Raw genomic sequence first — 18,780 nt, forward strand, 5'->3', positions numbered from 1 at the left:
GACTGGCACCAAGACGCAGCAATGTCCGACAAGTTCTCAGCAAGGCTTTCCATGGGTTGTTGATGACTGCCACCACAAGGCATCTGCCTTCCACTTTCTGAAAGTAGAAACCAAAGGCCTTGCAGCATGGCCAGTCCTGCAGACAAAGTACACTGCGCCGGCGTGCTGGGCTCCCTGGAAAAGAAGCTCTTGCAGTCCATTAGTGTTTGAGAATAACTTGTGAGTGGGTTACCTTCCCCGGGGCCACCTACGTGCCCCACTCCGCAGCGTCACCTGCTGCCTCTCGTCAGCCACACGGCTGGCTGCGGTTTTACACCACCGAGTGGTCGTTGCTGTGGACACCAGCCAAGATGGTGTGGTTGAGCGAGGATGCTGACCGGTCTGAGCCTTCAGTCGGGCCATTGGTGTTCTCACTGCGTTGGCAGCAGAGTATCTGCTTGAAGGTTGCACTCATCTCCTTGTCGCGGTAGGAGTAGATGATAGGGTTCATGGCGGAGTTGAACTCTGCCAGGAGCAGGAAAAATTTTTCATAGGCCAGGACATTGCACTGAGGGCAGCAAACATCTAGGAGCAGCAAGACTAATCCTGGGGTCCAGCAGATAATGAAAGCACCTAGGAAGAGAAAGAGCAGGCAAAACATCACAAACCCCACAAATATACTAATGCACAATTACTCGTGAAAATACCGCGAGAATCTTCCATCTGCAAGGAGTAATGTTTATTTTTCTATTTCCAGAATATAATTCCCACACTATTTCTTCACCAACCTGATGAGAGAGATGCCTTTTGAAGACCTGTAAATGGTTACAGGCAGGAACATCAAAAGAGCAAGGCACTCCCCTCCACACTCACCATGTGAAACTGCTTGGCAAATAGATTTGCATTTAAAGTTGATAATGAGGAACATTTTTTCCCTTCAGCTAGAGATCTCTGACTAATCAATCTCTTGATCAGGAGAAACAATGCTGCAATTTACTTCTCAAACTAACATCAACAAAGAAAACCTTTCTGTGAGTGCTGTGACGGAAGCATCAGTAATAGAGAAAGAGTGGTGCAGGCAGCAGTTCTCAAGAAAAAGAAAGCCTGGGTCTTGTTAATCCATTTCAGCCCCATTATGTAATGGAAAGTCCTAAACACACATACTGCTTGCACTGAAATGCTGTCCTTCAACAGATCTACTTCTTTTCTTAGGGCTCTATTCAATAGACATTCAGAGGCTCCTCAGGCTTCAATAGTGTAAATACCAAAGAGCCTTACCCTGATTAAAATACCTCCCCCTCCTTTCTCTGGTTTGCAAGGCTCTGATGGGAACAAGGGCCAGAACAAAATACAGAGTTCAATGCAGAAATAAAATAGATGCTTTGCACTTTATTAGAAGTAATGAGTTAAATGAAGATGATAACTCCTTGCAAGGTTAAGGAGCTTTTAAATATAAGCATCAATGGGGAATCCCTTACACATCTATTGTGTCTGAATGAAGATGGTGCTCCTGAGACTTTTCAGGCTGACATACTTGACTGAGGTGGAAACCAAGGTCCTAGCAGCAGCAGCTATGCCTAGTGCAGGCAGCAGCCATAAGGGTTCCTGGTACTACCCAGTGAGCGCCGTTTTCAAACAGGTTCCCCTGTCACTCTGGTATTTATTTGTTAACATGTTGCCTCTGGGTTTGCCTGCAGTAATGCTCCCTGCAGGTCTAGCAGCTGTCTATAGTCAGCCCTCGCAGCACGCAGAATTTTTTGCCATGCGTGCCAAGAAGGTGCCAGTTATTTCCAGCTTGAGCAGTGGTGACTGTAAGCTGTGCAGACACCTTTCTGTTTGCATACCAAACTCACCTATATCAAACAGAAGAATGTTTTCCAAAGGGCTCTGCAAACATGCTGGGTGTGCCAGGCTACAGTCACTGGTTGCCAACCAGGCAACCATACACAGGCTTTCTACATACCAAGAAGTATCCATAAACTGAGTTTGCTTGCAACTGATGATGCCACAGTGCCACACAATGCCTATCACTTTGCAGACCAACAACGCTCACAAAGGAGAAGAAGCTGGAAGCCAAGCTGTCAGCTGCCAGTACAAAGCACCAATGTCTTTGGCCAAATGACTTTGCTAGGGAACAGCAGCAATTTTACAGCACAGGGATGAAACTCTCCCACACTAAAGTGGCATCAAACATACGAACGCATTTCATAGTTTTAGTTTGCAGTTATTTTAGATTCCAGCAGTCTTAGAAAAGAGTACTTGAAACTCATTTAAAGGACTACATGTAAAGCCATGTAGAGGACTACAGTATTTTGTCCCTTTATTCTGTCTGTTTCCAGAAGAGCAGAAAACTGCATCTCTTCACTTGCAAGGCAGTCTGCACTGATGCAGAGGCTGTGGAGCAGCTCTGCTAAGCTGGTTTCTGCAGAAACTAATCCAGCCTTTCAAACTCAACCATTTGCTGCTGAAACTGTGCATGTTATGTTCAACACAAGTCGAACTAGTGAGGCAGTAGTGGACTTTGTTCCAGTTTGAGCAGATATTTTCTGCCCCAGGAGGACATCACAGAGGGGAACACTGCAAGTTATGGACAAGAGATGATGACAGCATCCTCATCAGGCCTGTCACAGAAAAGTCCAGTGTGAGAACAATGGAGCTGGCAGGAAAACTCTGCCAACGTTGTTCAAAGTTGCTATTGAAAGCTTCCAATTTTCCAGCAGTTTTTGTTGTTGTTGATGATGCTGATGTTTTAAAAATCTTTTGTTAAGAAACTAAGTAAGCCAAAAAGAATATTTTTTTTTTTTAAATGTAATTTTTTGGGTATGTTAAAAGCAGAAACAAAAAGAAGTACAGTGAGGCAGGCTGGCATTTGGTCCTGGGAATGCCCCAAAGTCTTTGACAAAAGTCCATATGCAGCCCACTGCACTGAACACTGGTCTCAGATGGAGTTTCTGAGCCTCTCTGGGCTTCTCAGTATCTCAGACAGTCAAATAACCTATATGCTGAGGCCTGACATGGTTGCATTCAAGAAAAAGTGGACTGTGGTTCAGCAAGCAGCTAAATGGTCTGTGCAGATCATGTTAATCACAGAATCACCAAGGTTGGAAGAGACCTCAAAGAACATCAAGTCCAAACTGTCACCCAAGACCTCATCCGATCCCCTCTTGAACACCTCCAGGGATGGTGTCTCTACCATCTCCCCAGGCAGCCTATTCCAACAGCGAACAACTCTCTCTGTGAAGAACTTTCTCCTCACCTCAACTTTGTCCTCTTGTTCTGGTGCTGGTTGCCTGGGAGAAGAGACCAACCCCCTCCCAGCTACAATCACCCTTCAAGTAGTTGTAGAGGGCAATGAGGTCTCCCCTGAGCCTCCTCTTCTCCAGGCTAAGCAACCCCAGCTCCCTCAGCCTCTCCTCATAGGGCTCAAGGCCTCTCATCAGCCTTGTTGCCCTTCACTGGACATGTTTAAGGGTCTCAATGTCCTTCTTAAACTGAGGGGCCCAGAACTGGACACATGATGAAATAAAGACAAAAATACAGGGTCATCTTCACACCCAGCTCTGGAAGAGAATGGGAGTCATTACTCTGGAGTTACCACCCTGCTGCTTATGCCAGGCTTGGAGCTGGGTCCACAACAGGCTGGCAGTCACTGTGTCGAGAGGAGAAACCCATGCCGCCCAGCTCCAGATCCCCTTGGGCAGTGTGGGCTTTTCATTGCCCTGGCTCCCAGCTGCATACCAGGCTGACTTTCCAGCCTGTGTCCTCCACATGGCAGCAGCAGCAGCAGAAGAGCATGAGGCCTCCAGGATCACACCTTTGGCAAGCAGGGATAGCTTCAAGCTTCTCAACAGATGGCTCATCTGTCACCGGGATATAAAGGCCATTGAAGCCAGCCTCATTCAGTCTAGTAGGTTTTGTTTTACTTTAGCCCCTGGGATTTTCCTAGCAAAACTTCCCACCAGGCTAATGGCTCCCACAGCTTATTAAGTTAAGTGCTTACAAATGGTGACACAAACAATGCCTTGGGTTTTCTCATTTCTTATTTAACTGTCTGTCCCCTGGAAAATACCGGAAAGCACCACTCACAATAAGGGCACATTGGAGTTAGGTATAATGCAAGTAACATAAAAAACCTTGGCTTCTATTCAGACTTAGTAAACAACATCTGTTAAAAAAATTGAATTTTTCCCTTGGAAGGGAAGGGAAAAAACCCTGAAATTTATTTTTTACTACTTCTTACTCGAAATGTTTGTCAAAGTAAAATGATACTAAGCTAGAAGTAAGGTTAAATTCTTCCCTGTCCAGAAATCTGTTGTGCATTGATTTCACCAAGCATGAAGATCTAAAAATACCACACATAATACAAAAGTGAGATCCAACAGCTCCCTGATGGCATGTACACCAAAATCTTGTTGGATTTTTCTGCTCAGGAGCAGAGCTGAAAGCAGTCCATAGCACAGCATGAGTAATTTCCAGGTTCGTTTTACAAATTTGGTCAAACCCACATTAACAATGACATACAAAGCCTTCAGTGAATCAAATCTGCTCATCTTTGTGGATATGTCATTGTCATGCCATGGTACTGTGAAAGGCCAACATGCACAAACAGAATTGCAGTTGGTAAGTCCTCGGGTGGCTGAAGACCACTGCTGCCTGGACAGAAGGATATTGAGGTGCTGGAGCAGGTCCAGAGGAGAGTGACCCCCCTCCAGAGGGGGCTGGAGGGAAAGTTGTATGAGGAAAGGCTGAGGGAGCTGGGAGTGTTCAGCCTGGAGAAGAGGAGACTTAAAGGGGACCTTATCACTCTCTACAACTACCTAAAAGGAAGTTGTAGTCAGGTGGGGGTCAGACTCTTCTCCCAGGCAGCCAGTGACAGGACAAGACGGCATGGTACAAAGCTGCACCAGGGGAGGTTTAGGTTAGGTATTAGGAAGCACTTCCTCACAGAGAGGCTGATTAGGCTCTGGAATGGACTGCCCAGGGAGGTGGTGGAGTTGCCATTGCTGGAGGTCTTTAAGACAAGATTGAATGTGACACTTGGTGGCATGGTTTAGCTGATGTGGTGGTGTTAGGTCATAGGCTGGACTTGATGATCTCAGAGGTCTTTTCCAGCCTCAACAATTCTGTGATTCTGTGATTCTGTGATAGCCACTTGAGATGTCACCTCCCACCCTGGCAGTCCTTAGAAGCATTGGTACTGCACAAAGCTGACTGATCTGTTCATTTGCAGCAGGAGCTACACCTCTGAGGTGCATCGTCTGCCCTGTGGGTCTGGCAGGCAAGGAGTGGGTGAGGAAGAAATGCCCATCAGGCTGAGGGGCAAACAGCTAGCCATGAGATAGGAAAGCTGGAGGCAACCACAGAAATGGTACTGCATCTTTTAAAAAGCCTCAAGAAGACAAGAAGGGAGACATCCCTATTGACTGAGAAGCATGTATTACAGCAGGAAATCTGACTTACATCAAAGCACTCATGACATTAATTTAATTTTTTGTTGCTGTGTGCTATCTGCCACCCAGAGCTGGAACTGCAACTCTTCATGAAGAGTGTCTTGCTGTGCTATAGTCCAAGTCCTCTAGGGGGCTTTTCCAATGACCACAATATGTCTACATCACGTTTGCCTTGAACCCTTGTCCTGGGCACCCAGTGTGAATTGTATTTCCAGAGTAGGTGGATGCTTGGAAAATCCAGGATAAGCATGACATAGCCTCACAGCAAGATTTGATTGGAAGAGAATAAAGTCTGTTGTGGGCAGTAGGTATACGAAACAACCACAGTAAATCACACAAAAAAATAATGACTACAAAAACAAGAGCAAACAAAAAACAGCAGTGGAAAAGAAACAAGGCAGGTGAGAATAAGCACAGATTATAACTAGTCACTTATTACTAGGACACCAGACTGGATGGCTACTCATGAAACTGCTCAGGCTAGCAATGAAAGCATTTAATGAGTGACCATTTCCTGTTTTGGTTTGAGGTCTGCCTTTTGCCTTGGACAGTGCAAGTCTGCGCTGGTTCCACAAACATTTATTTTCCTCTAAATCACAACAGCAAAATAAAAGAAATGCTTCTGCTCCTGCCAAGTCACATACTACTGTCCCTTGGAGGTTCCAGTGGTAGGCAGCTCTTGTCTGAGCATACCTATTCTGAAACACCTTTTTACTCCCACTTAACCATACTGTTTCCCTTGTGTGTGCCCTTTTCCACTCGCCCTGAGCGTTGACTCTGACTTTACTGATTTCTGTCATGGTCTCACATATATCCTGCAAGTATACAGATGTCTGTATGGAGGGGAAAAATAGGGAAATGACCTCTCTTAGCAAGAGAAGTGAATGGGGAAAAATAGATTTCACTTTTGTTAAGATTGCAGAAACAGGATCAGGCACTACCATATCAAAGACAGAAAACACCCATTTCAGCTGAACTGCAGGGACACTGACATTCTGCCACTATTGCCTGCCTCCCCTAGTCCTCTCCAAATCTTCTCCTGTTCTCAGAGTGGCTCTTTGGATGTGTGGCTGTACTACCTCTTCCACTTAGCAGTCAAGAGAGGACACTTATTGTCACTGCCAGCAACCAACAAGGAGAAAGGTCTTGTGGTGCTTTCTGCAAGCTGAAAGCAATGCTGTGGGGTGATGACTTGTTTAACAAAACCGTAGCCAAACAGGACTAAAGAAATGCCTGTGATTTTCCACATCCCAGTACAATCCCACCCTCAGAAAGGAAAGCCACTTGCTATGCTGGCTGAGAAGCACGCTCATTAAGTCCAACACAACTGCCCTTCTTTATGCCCTAGCCATCTGTAAGTTGTATCAATAACTCTCCTTATCACACTGTAGATTATCTTGTACATAACACGAATAGAGACAAGTCCTGCATGAATAAGTTTTCATTTACAGCTACATATTCTTTTCCTCAGACACAAATATTAGGGAATGAAATATAAACTGAATGCTGAGTTATCATATATGCAGAAGATCCATGAAGATCATTTGTCATGCAGTAAACACACAGAGTGCAGGAGTAATTCTTTTCATTCTATTCTGACATCATGTTCTCCAATTCACAACATTACTACAATATAGCTTATAGTTCTTGGTGGATGAAAACACTGTTGTTGCTGGGTTTTGTGGTTTCTGCTGGAAACAGTCAACACTGGGGGAAGGTTTGTGTCCACCCATGGAATTTTTATGTGGAAAAATAATAATAAAATAAAAGTCCACATATGGACCTGATTAATGAATGTGAAATAATTTTATGCTAAATTTGGCAGATTTTGTAGAACTTCACATATGAAAGGCTTTCCTCCTCATCCACAGACCCCAAAAGGCTTGGGGAGAATGACAGTGAAAGACAGACCTTGAAAAACACCCCAGGTTGGGGAGAGCAGCATGCAGCATGCCAGTTAAGAATGGTCTTGTTGAAAACTCCTTCATTCATTTCCTTAAGCTATCCTGCTCTGGGATTTTGAACTGTGGAGTGTGGTCACACTTTACATGAGATAATGGCTGGATATCTTGGTGTCATTGTCTGATTTCTGCTTGCAAACAATTTTGCTGTTCTCTGCCTGCCTGATCCAGCTGCCCTCAAGTATTCCATGGCTGGCATCTCTGAAGGAGAAATCAAGCACTAAGGGAAATGGAGGAGACCAGGACTATGTTTCAACTGACACACCTACAAACCAAAGAAAGGCGTTCAAATGCCTCCTTGTTTCAAATGTACACTCATCATGGTTTTAAAGAATACCTGGCATAGACAGCACATGCAAACTGCTTTCCAAAAACAAAAGAAAAGTCTCAAGACCATGGCAGCTTATCCGTGTCCATTTCAATCCCTCAAACTGAAAGGTCATTAAGGAAAAAACCCAGAATTCACCATTGACCTAGTGACTGCAGCAGAGACACCGTGTTCTTACCACCACCCCTGCTTAAGAGGAAAGTAAGGCTCTTATCTATAAAAAGCATTTTAGACAAAAACAGGAAGTCATTAAACACCAATGGTCAGGATTCCAACTGATTTCTAAATTCATAAAGATATGTGAAGCTAATCTCTAAATAAAAGTGTAGCTGCTGCCAAAGCAATCTGAGTATTTATCTCTGTGTGAAGACAAACAGTAGTCCCCATGGAGCTGTGCTGTTGCCAAATACCTGACATACAGAGGAAATTTTGGTGTCTTTTTCATGTGCCAGGCAGCCTAGATGAGCCTTTATGCTCTATTATGGACACAAATGCTCATACAGTCCCAAGTATGTGATGATAGCTTTGATGGAAAAAGACCATGAAAGCACTCCTGAGGCTTATGGTACTAGTCTCCCTGGGTCACAGCAGCAAAGGACAGCGACAGAACAAAGAAAAGCAGGCAACAGATGTCTAGGGGAAATTAAAAGCAAGAAACTGCCTTTCAGTCTATATCTGGCAATCTGGTTGCATTCCCTAGTTCTAACTCATACTGATTGCTCATGGTCATGACTTGGGTCACCAGGAGGGTGACAGACCCATCACTGAATCATATAATCACAGAGTCATAGAATTTTTAGAGTTAGAAGGGACCTCAAAGGTCATCGAGTTCCAAGCCCACTGACATGGGCAGGGATACCTTACACCAGATCAGGTTGCTCAGAACCACATCCAGCCTGGCTTTAAAAACCTCCAGGAAGGAGGCTTCCACCACCTCCCTGGGCAACCTGTTCAGGTGTCTCACCACCCTCATGGTGAAGAACTCTTGCCTAACATCCAATTTTAATCTGGCAAGAGGAGTCTTGTTGTAGATGTCTGTGTGAGGCTTTCAGGTTCCAGACACAGAACACCCTGGAGGTGACCAGGTTTAGTGGCACAGCAGACATGCCTACAGAAACATGAAGAGGTCATCTGAGGAGGTGCAGGACAACTGGCAATATGCAGGCAGGGCTTACAAACCAGTCTTTGCTCTGCCTGCCTCTGCAAGGTATATTTAGCATGCCTGGGACTTGGGTGTTCAACCACTTCTCAAGTACCTGCAGTTTTTGATCACAGAGAAATCATTCATGGCCATGTTGAAACCCTCCAGTTTTGCCCACTTTTACTTTGGAAATCTATATACCCCCTGCAGCACTCTGGTACTTTCCCAGGGACAGTCACAATGCAACACTCAGAAAACACAGTTTGTTTAGCAGATTCCAAACAGCTCTGCTACAAAAGATTGTTTAATTGTATTTTCTTTTGTTGTTAAGGACATTAAGTGTTACGGGTATTATGTCTGGATAAGCTCCAGTTGCAACACAAGTTTCCAAATGAAGCCTGGGTGGGTGCAATTTAATATGTAAAGAACTTCTTTGACTCTTACATAAGATGAAACTAATAATATTAGGAGAAAAATACTAGCCTCTCTCTGCTTCCTTAATAGGAATAAAAATAGTTTCTCCCATGCCAGTACCAGACTGTGAATAGGAAAAAGCACTACAAAAAGGTAGAGCTACTTCAAGTGACTGATATCAGCTCTACCTCAATTGCAAGAAAACTGTGTGTCCTTTCCTTTTTATATAACCATACTGCAATTTATGTGCTAATAGCTAGCTGTTTAAGGTGTGGTAGACACCCCTGGAGGGAACTGCATTCAAACTAGTTACACAAACCAGTTTTAAGAAGCAGAATTCACCATGGAATCTGCACTCCTCTGAGGAAACGATGTGCATATGCTTCAGAGTGGACAACAGGGGGTAAGGCCTCTTGGTTAAGGAGTATCACTGCAGAAGGGATCTTCCTGGAAAATCAGAGTTTCTCTTGGACATGTTAGGGCAGCCTGCTTCCCAAAAAGGCCTTATAGTCTCCATTTAAATGATAGCAAATCAAAATATTGCCCTAAAGCAGGAGCAGCCTTGGACAGACTGTACTACAGACAGCACTGTAGCAATTTACTTTTACATATCACCACTCAAGCAGGACCCAAACTTTCCTAGTGGTAAGCATGCACTGACAGCTGATCAGAAGAGTAAATTCCAGGTTTTTAGCACCAAATTATATTTAATAATTTAAGTCTAGAATCATAGAATTATTTTGTTTGGAAAAGAAAGTCCAGGGTCAACCAAGTCTGGTGCTACACCATGTCCCTCAGTACCACATCTCTGGGGTTTTTCAACACCTCCAGGTACAGCGATTCAACCACCTACCAGTGAAGCATATTCCAGTGTTTGATAATCATTTCAGTGAAGAAGTTTCTTCTGACAGTCAATCTAAACCTCTGCTGCAGCAACCTGAGGCCATATCTTCTAGTCCTATCACTTGATGTTAGGGAGAAGAGACCAATGCCCACCTCACATACAACCTTTAAGTAGTTAGTTGTAGAGAGTGATAAGGTCTCCCTACAGCCTCCTGTGCTCCACACTAAAGAGCTTTTGCAGAAAATACATTTTAATGTGTCTGTATTTCTACAATGAAAATGAGACATGGTTTAAAGGGCTGCAGCTACCTCTTGGTTTTCAGAGGTGCCTCTGAATTGCCTTGGAACATCTTATTTTGTCTGGATAAAAACGCCATCATACCATAACATAGAATACATAGAATAAACCAGGTTGGAAGAGACCTTCAAGATCATCATGTCCAACCCATCAACCAATCCAACACCACCCAAACAACTAACCCACGGCACCAAGCAACTTATATCTTAGTTGTCAGGGAGAATAAAAGATTAGTGTTTTATCAACTTCTGTGAAGCCAGTTTCTCAACTCATTAAAAATACAATCATGCAGAAATAATCGCTGCAACAGTGTACAGTAGGTGTTTTTTTCCCTGTCAGAAGGGTGTTTGCCATCCTACAGCATATAATTTTACTGTGGTAAAGACAGTATTTCCCATACTTGCAGTGGGAAATACAGTGAACAAGTAAGGAAATGTTTCATTGCTGGTGGTAAATATCTGGATGCCAGAGGCACCTTCTCTGTGTTTTCATTTGTACTTAATAGGACAAAATCTATACCAATTTAAAGTCTTCAGGCAGACACAGAAGACATCACTGATAAAATGCACCCTTTATTTCAGAGCATAGCTTCAAAAATCATGTTGCCAAACTATGCATAATAGTGGGGAGAAAAAAGGGTGCATCTTCAGCTAGACTGCTCTCTTACCAGTACAGTCCTGTGGAAAACCCTGGGAACTAACAGAAAAGCTAAAATCATGGAATCATAGAATTGTTTTGATTGGAAAAGACCTTTTAAGATCATCAAGTCCAAACATTAACTGTCAGGTCACCACCAGTAAACCAGGTCCCTCAGCACCACATCTACAAGGCTTTTAAACCCCTGCAGGGAAGGGACAGGCTGTTCTAGCCCATGAGCCCAGGGCCCATGGTTATGCTGGTGGCTGGTGTCACTGGAAGTCACTGGAAGTCTCATTTGCATGTGGAAGCCCATTGCATCCTTCAGCATATCGAACTGATCCTGGGGTTTTCAGCTGGTTTTCAGGAACAGTGCTCTACCATGAGCAGTCTGCTCCCCTCTTCTAAATGTAGCTCTGGCTAAGCAAAGTGTAACACCTAAAATTGTCAACAAATAGTGCTTGCCTTTCAGCTACTGTGTTAGCACCACGTCCTGCGTCACAGTGGCTTATAGATTTCTATATAAATAGCCTCTGAAACCACAAAAAAAGAGCACTATCATACTGTTCTGAAGGTTGCTCAATATGCATGTTTCTAAGGATGTGACTCCATTGACCTCTGGCACTCAGTTTGCTCCAGTGTCCCCCAAAAAGACTGTAGGTTTTGGCTATGATAAAAAGAAGCAATAATAATGAAGGGGGGGGGGGGGGGGGGAAGAGAAGAGGGGAGAAGAAAAAAATAAGAAAAAAAGAAAAAAACTTACTAAGTCTTCTCTTTCAGTTCAGTTCCTCCCACCTATTCATGAAAGAGCGACTGTATTGCAGCAGAATACTGAAATACTTTCAATGCCCAAATTGGGATGGTTCCCAGTCACCTTCATCTCTTTCAAGAGTGTTCATGAGAAATGCCAGACAAAGGTCATTTAAACCCAGCCCATATCTCCCAATCAAGGAAGGAAGACAAATTAACATTGCTGCTTTCTCTGCAGAGTGCCTTGACTGCAGCTCAGCTTTGTCCTGCGTCTTCTGCTGCTGGGCATGAAAGAACTGTCTCTATTCCCACTGAACTCTTCTTGGCCTCTCTAAGGAGACTGACAAGGATGAAAGTAATTACTTTCTCCTGTCACCTGTCTTCAAAGGGTAAAGAAAACTCGACTCCCAGAATGACACAGCGAAGGCAAGCTGCTGCTAGGGCAGAGCTCATGGCTGTGCTCATGCAAGCCCTCCTTACAGACCTGCTGGGGAGTGCACTGCTTTTGCAGGGCAAGAACTTGAAAATTCTTCCCTCTCAGCATTCCCTGCTTGCCAGGGACTTCAGCCCCCAAGGGATAAAGGGTTTAAATGAAATTCGATATAGAATCTTTGGCACCTGGAAACTAAACCATGTACAGTTATTCAAAATACAAGACATCTTAAAAAATTCTCTGAGATACAGCCCAAGCTGATCTTGCAATAATTCACATCAGCATTATGTAAGGCTATCCTTTACTTTTTAAAATAACCACTAACCAGTTCAATTAGATGTGGAAAATCAGCTACAAATAGTGCAGACCACACCAATGGCTGCCAGAGGCAGGAGATACCTACCTGTGAAAGCATTTGCTTCACACTTGGAAAGCCTCAGACTGCATGCAGAGAATAACACAGCAGTAGCATCCAAACCAAGAAGCCTAATTTGCTCTGCATGGCCCTTAGAGATACCTAATCCCTACTAGTTGATCTCACACACTTTGTCCACTGGCAACATTAGCAGAGCACACTGCTTTGACCACTCCATAGGCACAGGTCCTAGATGCAGGGCTGAGCTGTCTGCTCAAGGAAAGGGGACAGCAGATAAGCAAGGAGTCAGTTATCAAAGAAATGGTAACTCTGCTGACTTCCAGAAGCAGTTTTAAAACCAGCTGCATTAAAAGTCTCTAAAAGGAGGGGGGGGAGAAAAAAGGGAAAAAAATACATGAAGAAGAAGAAGAAAAAGGCTCCTCTGTTCTCTTTCTGTGGAAAAACAAAAGAAGTTTCTGCAGGGTTATCAGTTCTCAAGAGGTCTTGCTATGTCAAAACCACCTATTGTATTGCAGCCTTCTCTTTTACACAATACAGGGTTGTGATCATGTATCTATGTTGCAAAACAGAAGATCTAACCCAGCGTAACGCCAGCTGTTGCTCCCCAATAAAAGAACTGCAGAATCAAGACTGATACCAATACACAAGGGCAGCTTCCAGCTAACTACCTTCAGCAGCTGCATGGGTCTGCAGCTCACCTATGGGGCTGAGGAGGCAAGTGGATGGACCAACAAAAAGGGTGAAACAGGGCCATGATGATTAATAAAGGCAGTTCTTCCAATTCCTGCTGCCAGCTTCTGGATTGCTCCATGTTAAAAAAGGCCCTGCAGCACCAAGAAGATAGGCTGTGCCCACCTGCATTGCTCAGTGGTACCAGCATGTCCAGGAGGTGGGCCTTGGGGTCCCAGGAAATATGTTTGATTGAAATGCCAGCTAATTAAAGCACTCAACACCAAGTATTCCTCCTCCAGCACACACACAAAACAGCCTCTGCAGGATGTTTTAATTCAGCACTTCTCACAGAAAGTCAGATTATTTTGGAACAGACACACTGATGTATGAATTCAAAAGGTTTCTACAGCTGTCTTTTTAGCAGATATTTGTGGGCTTGCACCTAAAGCGAATGGGAAGCTGCATAAGACAAACTGAGAACTTTGAGGCCAAAGGCTCTGCACCAAGGAATTTTTGGGTTGAAACAAAAAAAAAAAAAAAAGGAAGAACAAAAAAGCAATTAGTACATTTTAAGAAAATTGCATGAAAAATCCTTCCAGTCAACAAAGTAATTGCTTCCAGTGAGCAGCTCTGCTAGTCTAAATGAAACACACAGCTTTATTTTCTTCTTCAGGGAAGAACAAAAGCCCTTTCCATTCAGCAACACACTGAAGGAAGCCAATCAGAGCTAACCTCATTTTCTTTTCAAATGCTTGAACAATGAAAGGAGTATTGAAGCAACATTGAGGCAAGCTCCAACACAGCAGCAGCATGTAGGGTAGTTGCATAAAGGAGGAGCAAACTCAGATCAGATTTTGCAGGACTTCATTTAAATCTCCTGTTGATACATGCTGGCTTCTCACCATTTCCCTGCAGAGCTCAGATCAGTGGCCGTAACTAAGTCAGGTTAGCAAAACTAGGTATGAATACAGCAAGGCAGAGAGGCCATGCCAGTGCTGTAGGAAAAGCCCATGCCTACAGCTGTTTGTCTTTAATAGGCAAGCTTTGTAGTCTGGGGGTTGATTATGGTTGTCTCAAATAATAAACCTGCATAACAAGCTTCAGATCTGCTAAGCTTTTACCAGCTGTTCTGCAGACTGTGAGGTGAGGAGAGGAGCACAGGTTTTCCCATCTCTGGTACCTTCTTGGAGAGGTGAGGAACAAGAGATGAGTCCTCTTGCTGCTCCTCCAAAACCAGTGAGCATTCTTTAGTCACCTGGTGACACCACAAGCATTTTTACCAACACCAGATCCTCTCCATGTCCTGCCACCTGAATTTTGATACCTTAACTGTGCTCATTAATGCTTTGTCTATGCACACACGAATACATGGCTGGGAACAGAGTAACAACCAGGCAGGTTTTCCAAATAGACCTCCTGCAAATGTGATGGCTCTACAGTACTTCCAGCACAACTTTTTCTCAAAACATTTGCTGTTTATATTTATCATTGACTACGCTCCTGCCTTAAAGAGCATTTATCAGAGGAGGCACACACAAGCCTAACCAGCTCTAATGCTTTTTAAAGGATGCAGAATTGGCCTACACAGTAAGGCAGCACATGACTACAGGTGCAGGGCAGGTAATGTGGTCTGGGCAGGACAGAGTCTTCACTCCCTGCTAATTGAATCAGCATTTGGCTGACTTTGTGTCTGACGCTGATTGAGTACTCTACAAAGCCTGTCACACTGGGATCCCATCTGAGCTACTTGAGTTGGCAAGCTCTGTGTTCCAGTGCACAAGATACTGCTCCTATTTGAAATTCAGCCACCCTCCTCTTTTACTGACATGCAGAGTTTTCACTCCTTCTACCTGACCCACAGTTGGAGAAGCCTGCATTAGTGCTCAGACCACAGGGGTTTTGCAAACCTGAGCTCTGCATGACTGAAGAACAGAACAGCAGGAGCACTGCTGGACCCTGCTTCCCCCTCTTACTCTCCCAAACAACTACCTGAAGGGAGGTTGTAGACAGACGGATGTTGGTCTCTTCTCCCAGGCAAGCAGTACCAGAACAAGAGGACACAGTCTCAGGCTGCGCCAGGGGAGATACAGGCTGGATGTTAGAAAAAAGTTCTATACAGAAAGAGTGATTGCACATTGGAATGGGCTGCCTGGGGAGGTGGTGGAGTCACCATCACTGGAGGTTTTTAGGAGAAGACTTGACGGGGTGCTTGGTGCCGTGGGTTAGTTGCTTGGGCGGAGTTGGATTGGTTGATGGGTTGGACGCGATGATCTTGAAGGTCTCTTCCAACCTGGTTTATTCTATGTATTCTATGTATTCCAGCAAGTCATAAATGGCATCACTGTCTCTCACAAAGTGATGGATCTAAGTTAAAGCCTGTCCCAGTGCCTATGTTCTGCATGTTACTGCAGCTGTCTCTACACTACTTCTACAAAAAAAGACAAAAAGGTGCCTGTAACAAATCCACAGCCTGGACATTCCTATTCTCCTCCTCCTTACTTGGCATCACAGAACTGTATTCACCTGGGTCACTCTGGGCAGGAGTTTATGGCTGATGAAAGACCATTGAATGCAGAGACCTCCCAGGGTTCAGTCATGGCTGTCAAACACTGCTGCGCAGAAGCACTTTGAGTGGAAAATTCAGTCACTCTCAGAAAATGGTGCAAGGTGCAGGCAGGAACAAACACAACAAAATGCAAGGAAATGAGTTGGTCCACTCAACACAGTACACACTGTCAGGTAGCTTTGAGATAAGCAGGGAGATACTGCATACAGAATCATAGAACATTAGAGGTTGGAAGGGGCCTCCAGAGATCATTGAGTCCAATGCCCTTGGCCAAAGCAGGATCACCTAGGGCAAGCCACACAGGAATGCATCCAGGTGGGTTTTGAATGTGTCCAGAGAAGAAGACTCTGCAACCTCTCTGGGCAGCCTGTTTCAGAGCTTTGTCACACTCACTGTAAAGAAGTTTCTCCACATGTTGATATGAAACCTTCTATATTCACGTTTGTATCCGCTGTTCCTTGGATTATTACTGTGCACCACTGAAATGAGATTGGCCCCCTCCACTTGACACCCACCCCTCAGATATTTGTACACATTGATCACATTCCCTCTCAGTCCTCTCCAGACTAAACAGCCCCAGGTTTCAGTCTCTCTTCACAGGGGAGATGCTCAAGTCCCCTAATCATCCTCATGGCTCTCTATTGAATTCTCGCCAGCAGGTCTCTGTCTCTCTTGAACTGAGGAGTCCAAAACTGGACAGAGTATTCCAGGTGTAGTCTCACTACGGCAGAGTAGAGGGGGAGAGCAACCTCCCTAGACCTGCTGGACACAAGTTTCTTGCTGTATCCCAGAATACCACTGGCTCTCTTGGCCAGTAGAAGGAGCACAGGGAAAGGCAGAGGGAAATCTAGGAAATGTCCATAAGCAAACTGCACAGCACTGCAGCAGACATATGTAAACATTTACAGATGCAGTTTAAAACTTAATCTTCTCCCCACAAAGGTTCTATGGAGACACGTGTAAAACAGATTTAAAGTGACGGTGCCAAAAGTTGTTTACAGCAGAAAAGGGCTGTCCATGACCTACCACTTCTTCATCTTTCTCCCTGGTTACATTTTCTGAGGTTCATGACACTCTGGAAAGCTGTCCCATCAAGCTGGCATCACAAGAGCATGAGCTGTATTCCTCCTGTGTGGAATTACCAGCAGCACAAACCTGCTGACAAAACCCTTCCTTGCCACAACTCTTAGGTAAGTTTTCTGGGAACATTCATATTTAACACAATCTGCAGCATGATAAGAAAAGAGAAGGAAAGGAGTGTGAGTTAAGAACCAACACTGCTGTTTCTCTCTGGCCATTGGAATGGGCTGCCCAGGGAGCTGGTGGAGTCACCATCCCTGGAAGGATTTGAAAAAACACTGAATGAGGCACTTAGTAACATGGTTTAGTTGATTAGATGGTGTTGGATGATAGGTTGGACTTGATGTTCTCAAAGGTATTTTCCAACCTGGTCAATTGTGTGATTCTGGTTCTGTGATTTAGCACTGCGTTGTTTTCCAAAAGCATGCTCTTATCACAGGTCTAGAAATTCATCCCACAGTGGCATTGTGCCTGTGTTGCCTGATTTCTAAGATATGTAACTGGTTTGGGTTATGGTTTTTGTTTTGAGGACTAGTGAAAGCCAAAGTACTAGAATGCTTCCATGGCAAGTAATACAACAGCACTCTCTGGGAGCTGTTGCTGGAAGATGTCCTAGAGGGACCAGGACAAGGAGTTCAAGCAGCCTTCACTTGTGGCTTCCTCAGAGAAAAGGGCCAAGCAGTTTACTTTAGTTCCCCAAGGAAGAGTCATGGCCACTCTCCATAATATTCCTTGACATCACGGCGATACCAAGGAGCCAAAAACCTCACTCATCAGAAGGAGATCCAAGCCCCAACCCAATCTTTCCACCCTAGTCATCTGTTTGGGTTCAGAGGCAATGGCTATATTCCGAACTTGAGGGCTCCTCTTCCCAGGGCAGACTCACCACTTACACCAGTACTGAGGTTTTATTTCAAGCATTTGTAGTAACTCAGGGAAAGGAAACAATGCATCACATGCAGACCAAAGGCACATTTTATCAGCTCCAGTGCTCATGAACTCTAAATGAGTCCTGGAGCCAGAGCTGACACTGCCACAACAAGGGCAGCTGTGGTCACAGCAGTGAGGGATTCCCTGGAAAAAAAAAAAAAACCCATGCCAAGAGCACAGATTGCAATATGCATGCACACCCTTCAATCTCCAAAGATGAAAATAATCTAATACAAGTTCTCTCCATTTAAATTAAGGAACAATTCATACATTAAGTGAGCTACAAACAATTAAATATTTCCAGATGTTTCTGTTACTGATATCTCTCATGCTGGTTCAGGAAGTTTCTGAACCTATCACTACCCTAGCAACTCTTCTCTCACAGCTCTTTAAAATGCTGGCAGCGTGACAGTCTTTTCCAAGCACTTTGCATTCAACTTTCCTAAGGCATGAGAAATGGAGGTGTTTAGACAAAGCAAACACACTGCCAAGCTTACAAGCATGGAGACCTTTTTTTCTTTTTTTTTTTGTTAAGTGGTCAGTCCATATCACAGAAGTGGAGGAGATGGTTTCAGGATGTGATAACATACATCTCTTCTTATCACAATTTTCAGCATACATGGAATTCCACCATATGACACCACTGCAAAACCCTGCTTGCAAACTCATATACATGCAGTTTTACATGCAATTGTACCCTGTACACTGTACTAATACTACTTAAGAATAAAAAGTCATAGCTCTTTAAAACACTGTCAGAAGCCTTCAACTTGTGCTGACTTGTTGTGGTGGTTTATGCTTTCTTGCATGCATTCAGAGAGATGCTCAGTGAAACTGCTGTACCCAAGAGACATTTTTCTTCTCTGTTTAAAATTAACAGCAGCAAAAAGTGGCAGTAAACTTAAACTTCAAAGAAAAAGAAG

General features: G+C 44.2%; 1 protein-coding gene across 3 annotated transcripts in view; it reads right to left on the reverse strand.

Annotated features, from left to right (window-relative positions):
* Positions 1–260: 260 nt before the first annotated feature.
* The window catches only part of LPAR1 (lysophosphatidic acid receptor 1), an 86,892-nt gene continuing 68,372 nt past the window's right edge, over positions 261–18,780 (reverse strand). For all 3 annotated transcript variants that reach the window (XM_054178199.1, XM_054178200.1, XM_054178201.1), the window contains one exon: positions 261–612. In XM_054178199.1, the coding sequence (XP_054034174.1) occupies positions 311–612 (302 nt within the window). In that variant the 3' untranslated portion in view covers positions 261–310. The remainder of the gene's footprint in view (positions 613–18,780) is intronic.

Source organism: Dryobates pubescens, chromosome Z (assembly GCF_014839835.1).
Source record: "Dryobates pubescens isolate bDryPub1 chromosome Z, bDryPub1.pri, whole genome shotgun sequence".
In the NCBI taxonomy this organism is placed as follows: Eukaryota; Metazoa; Chordata; class Aves; order Piciformes; family Picidae; genus Dryobates; species Dryobates pubescens.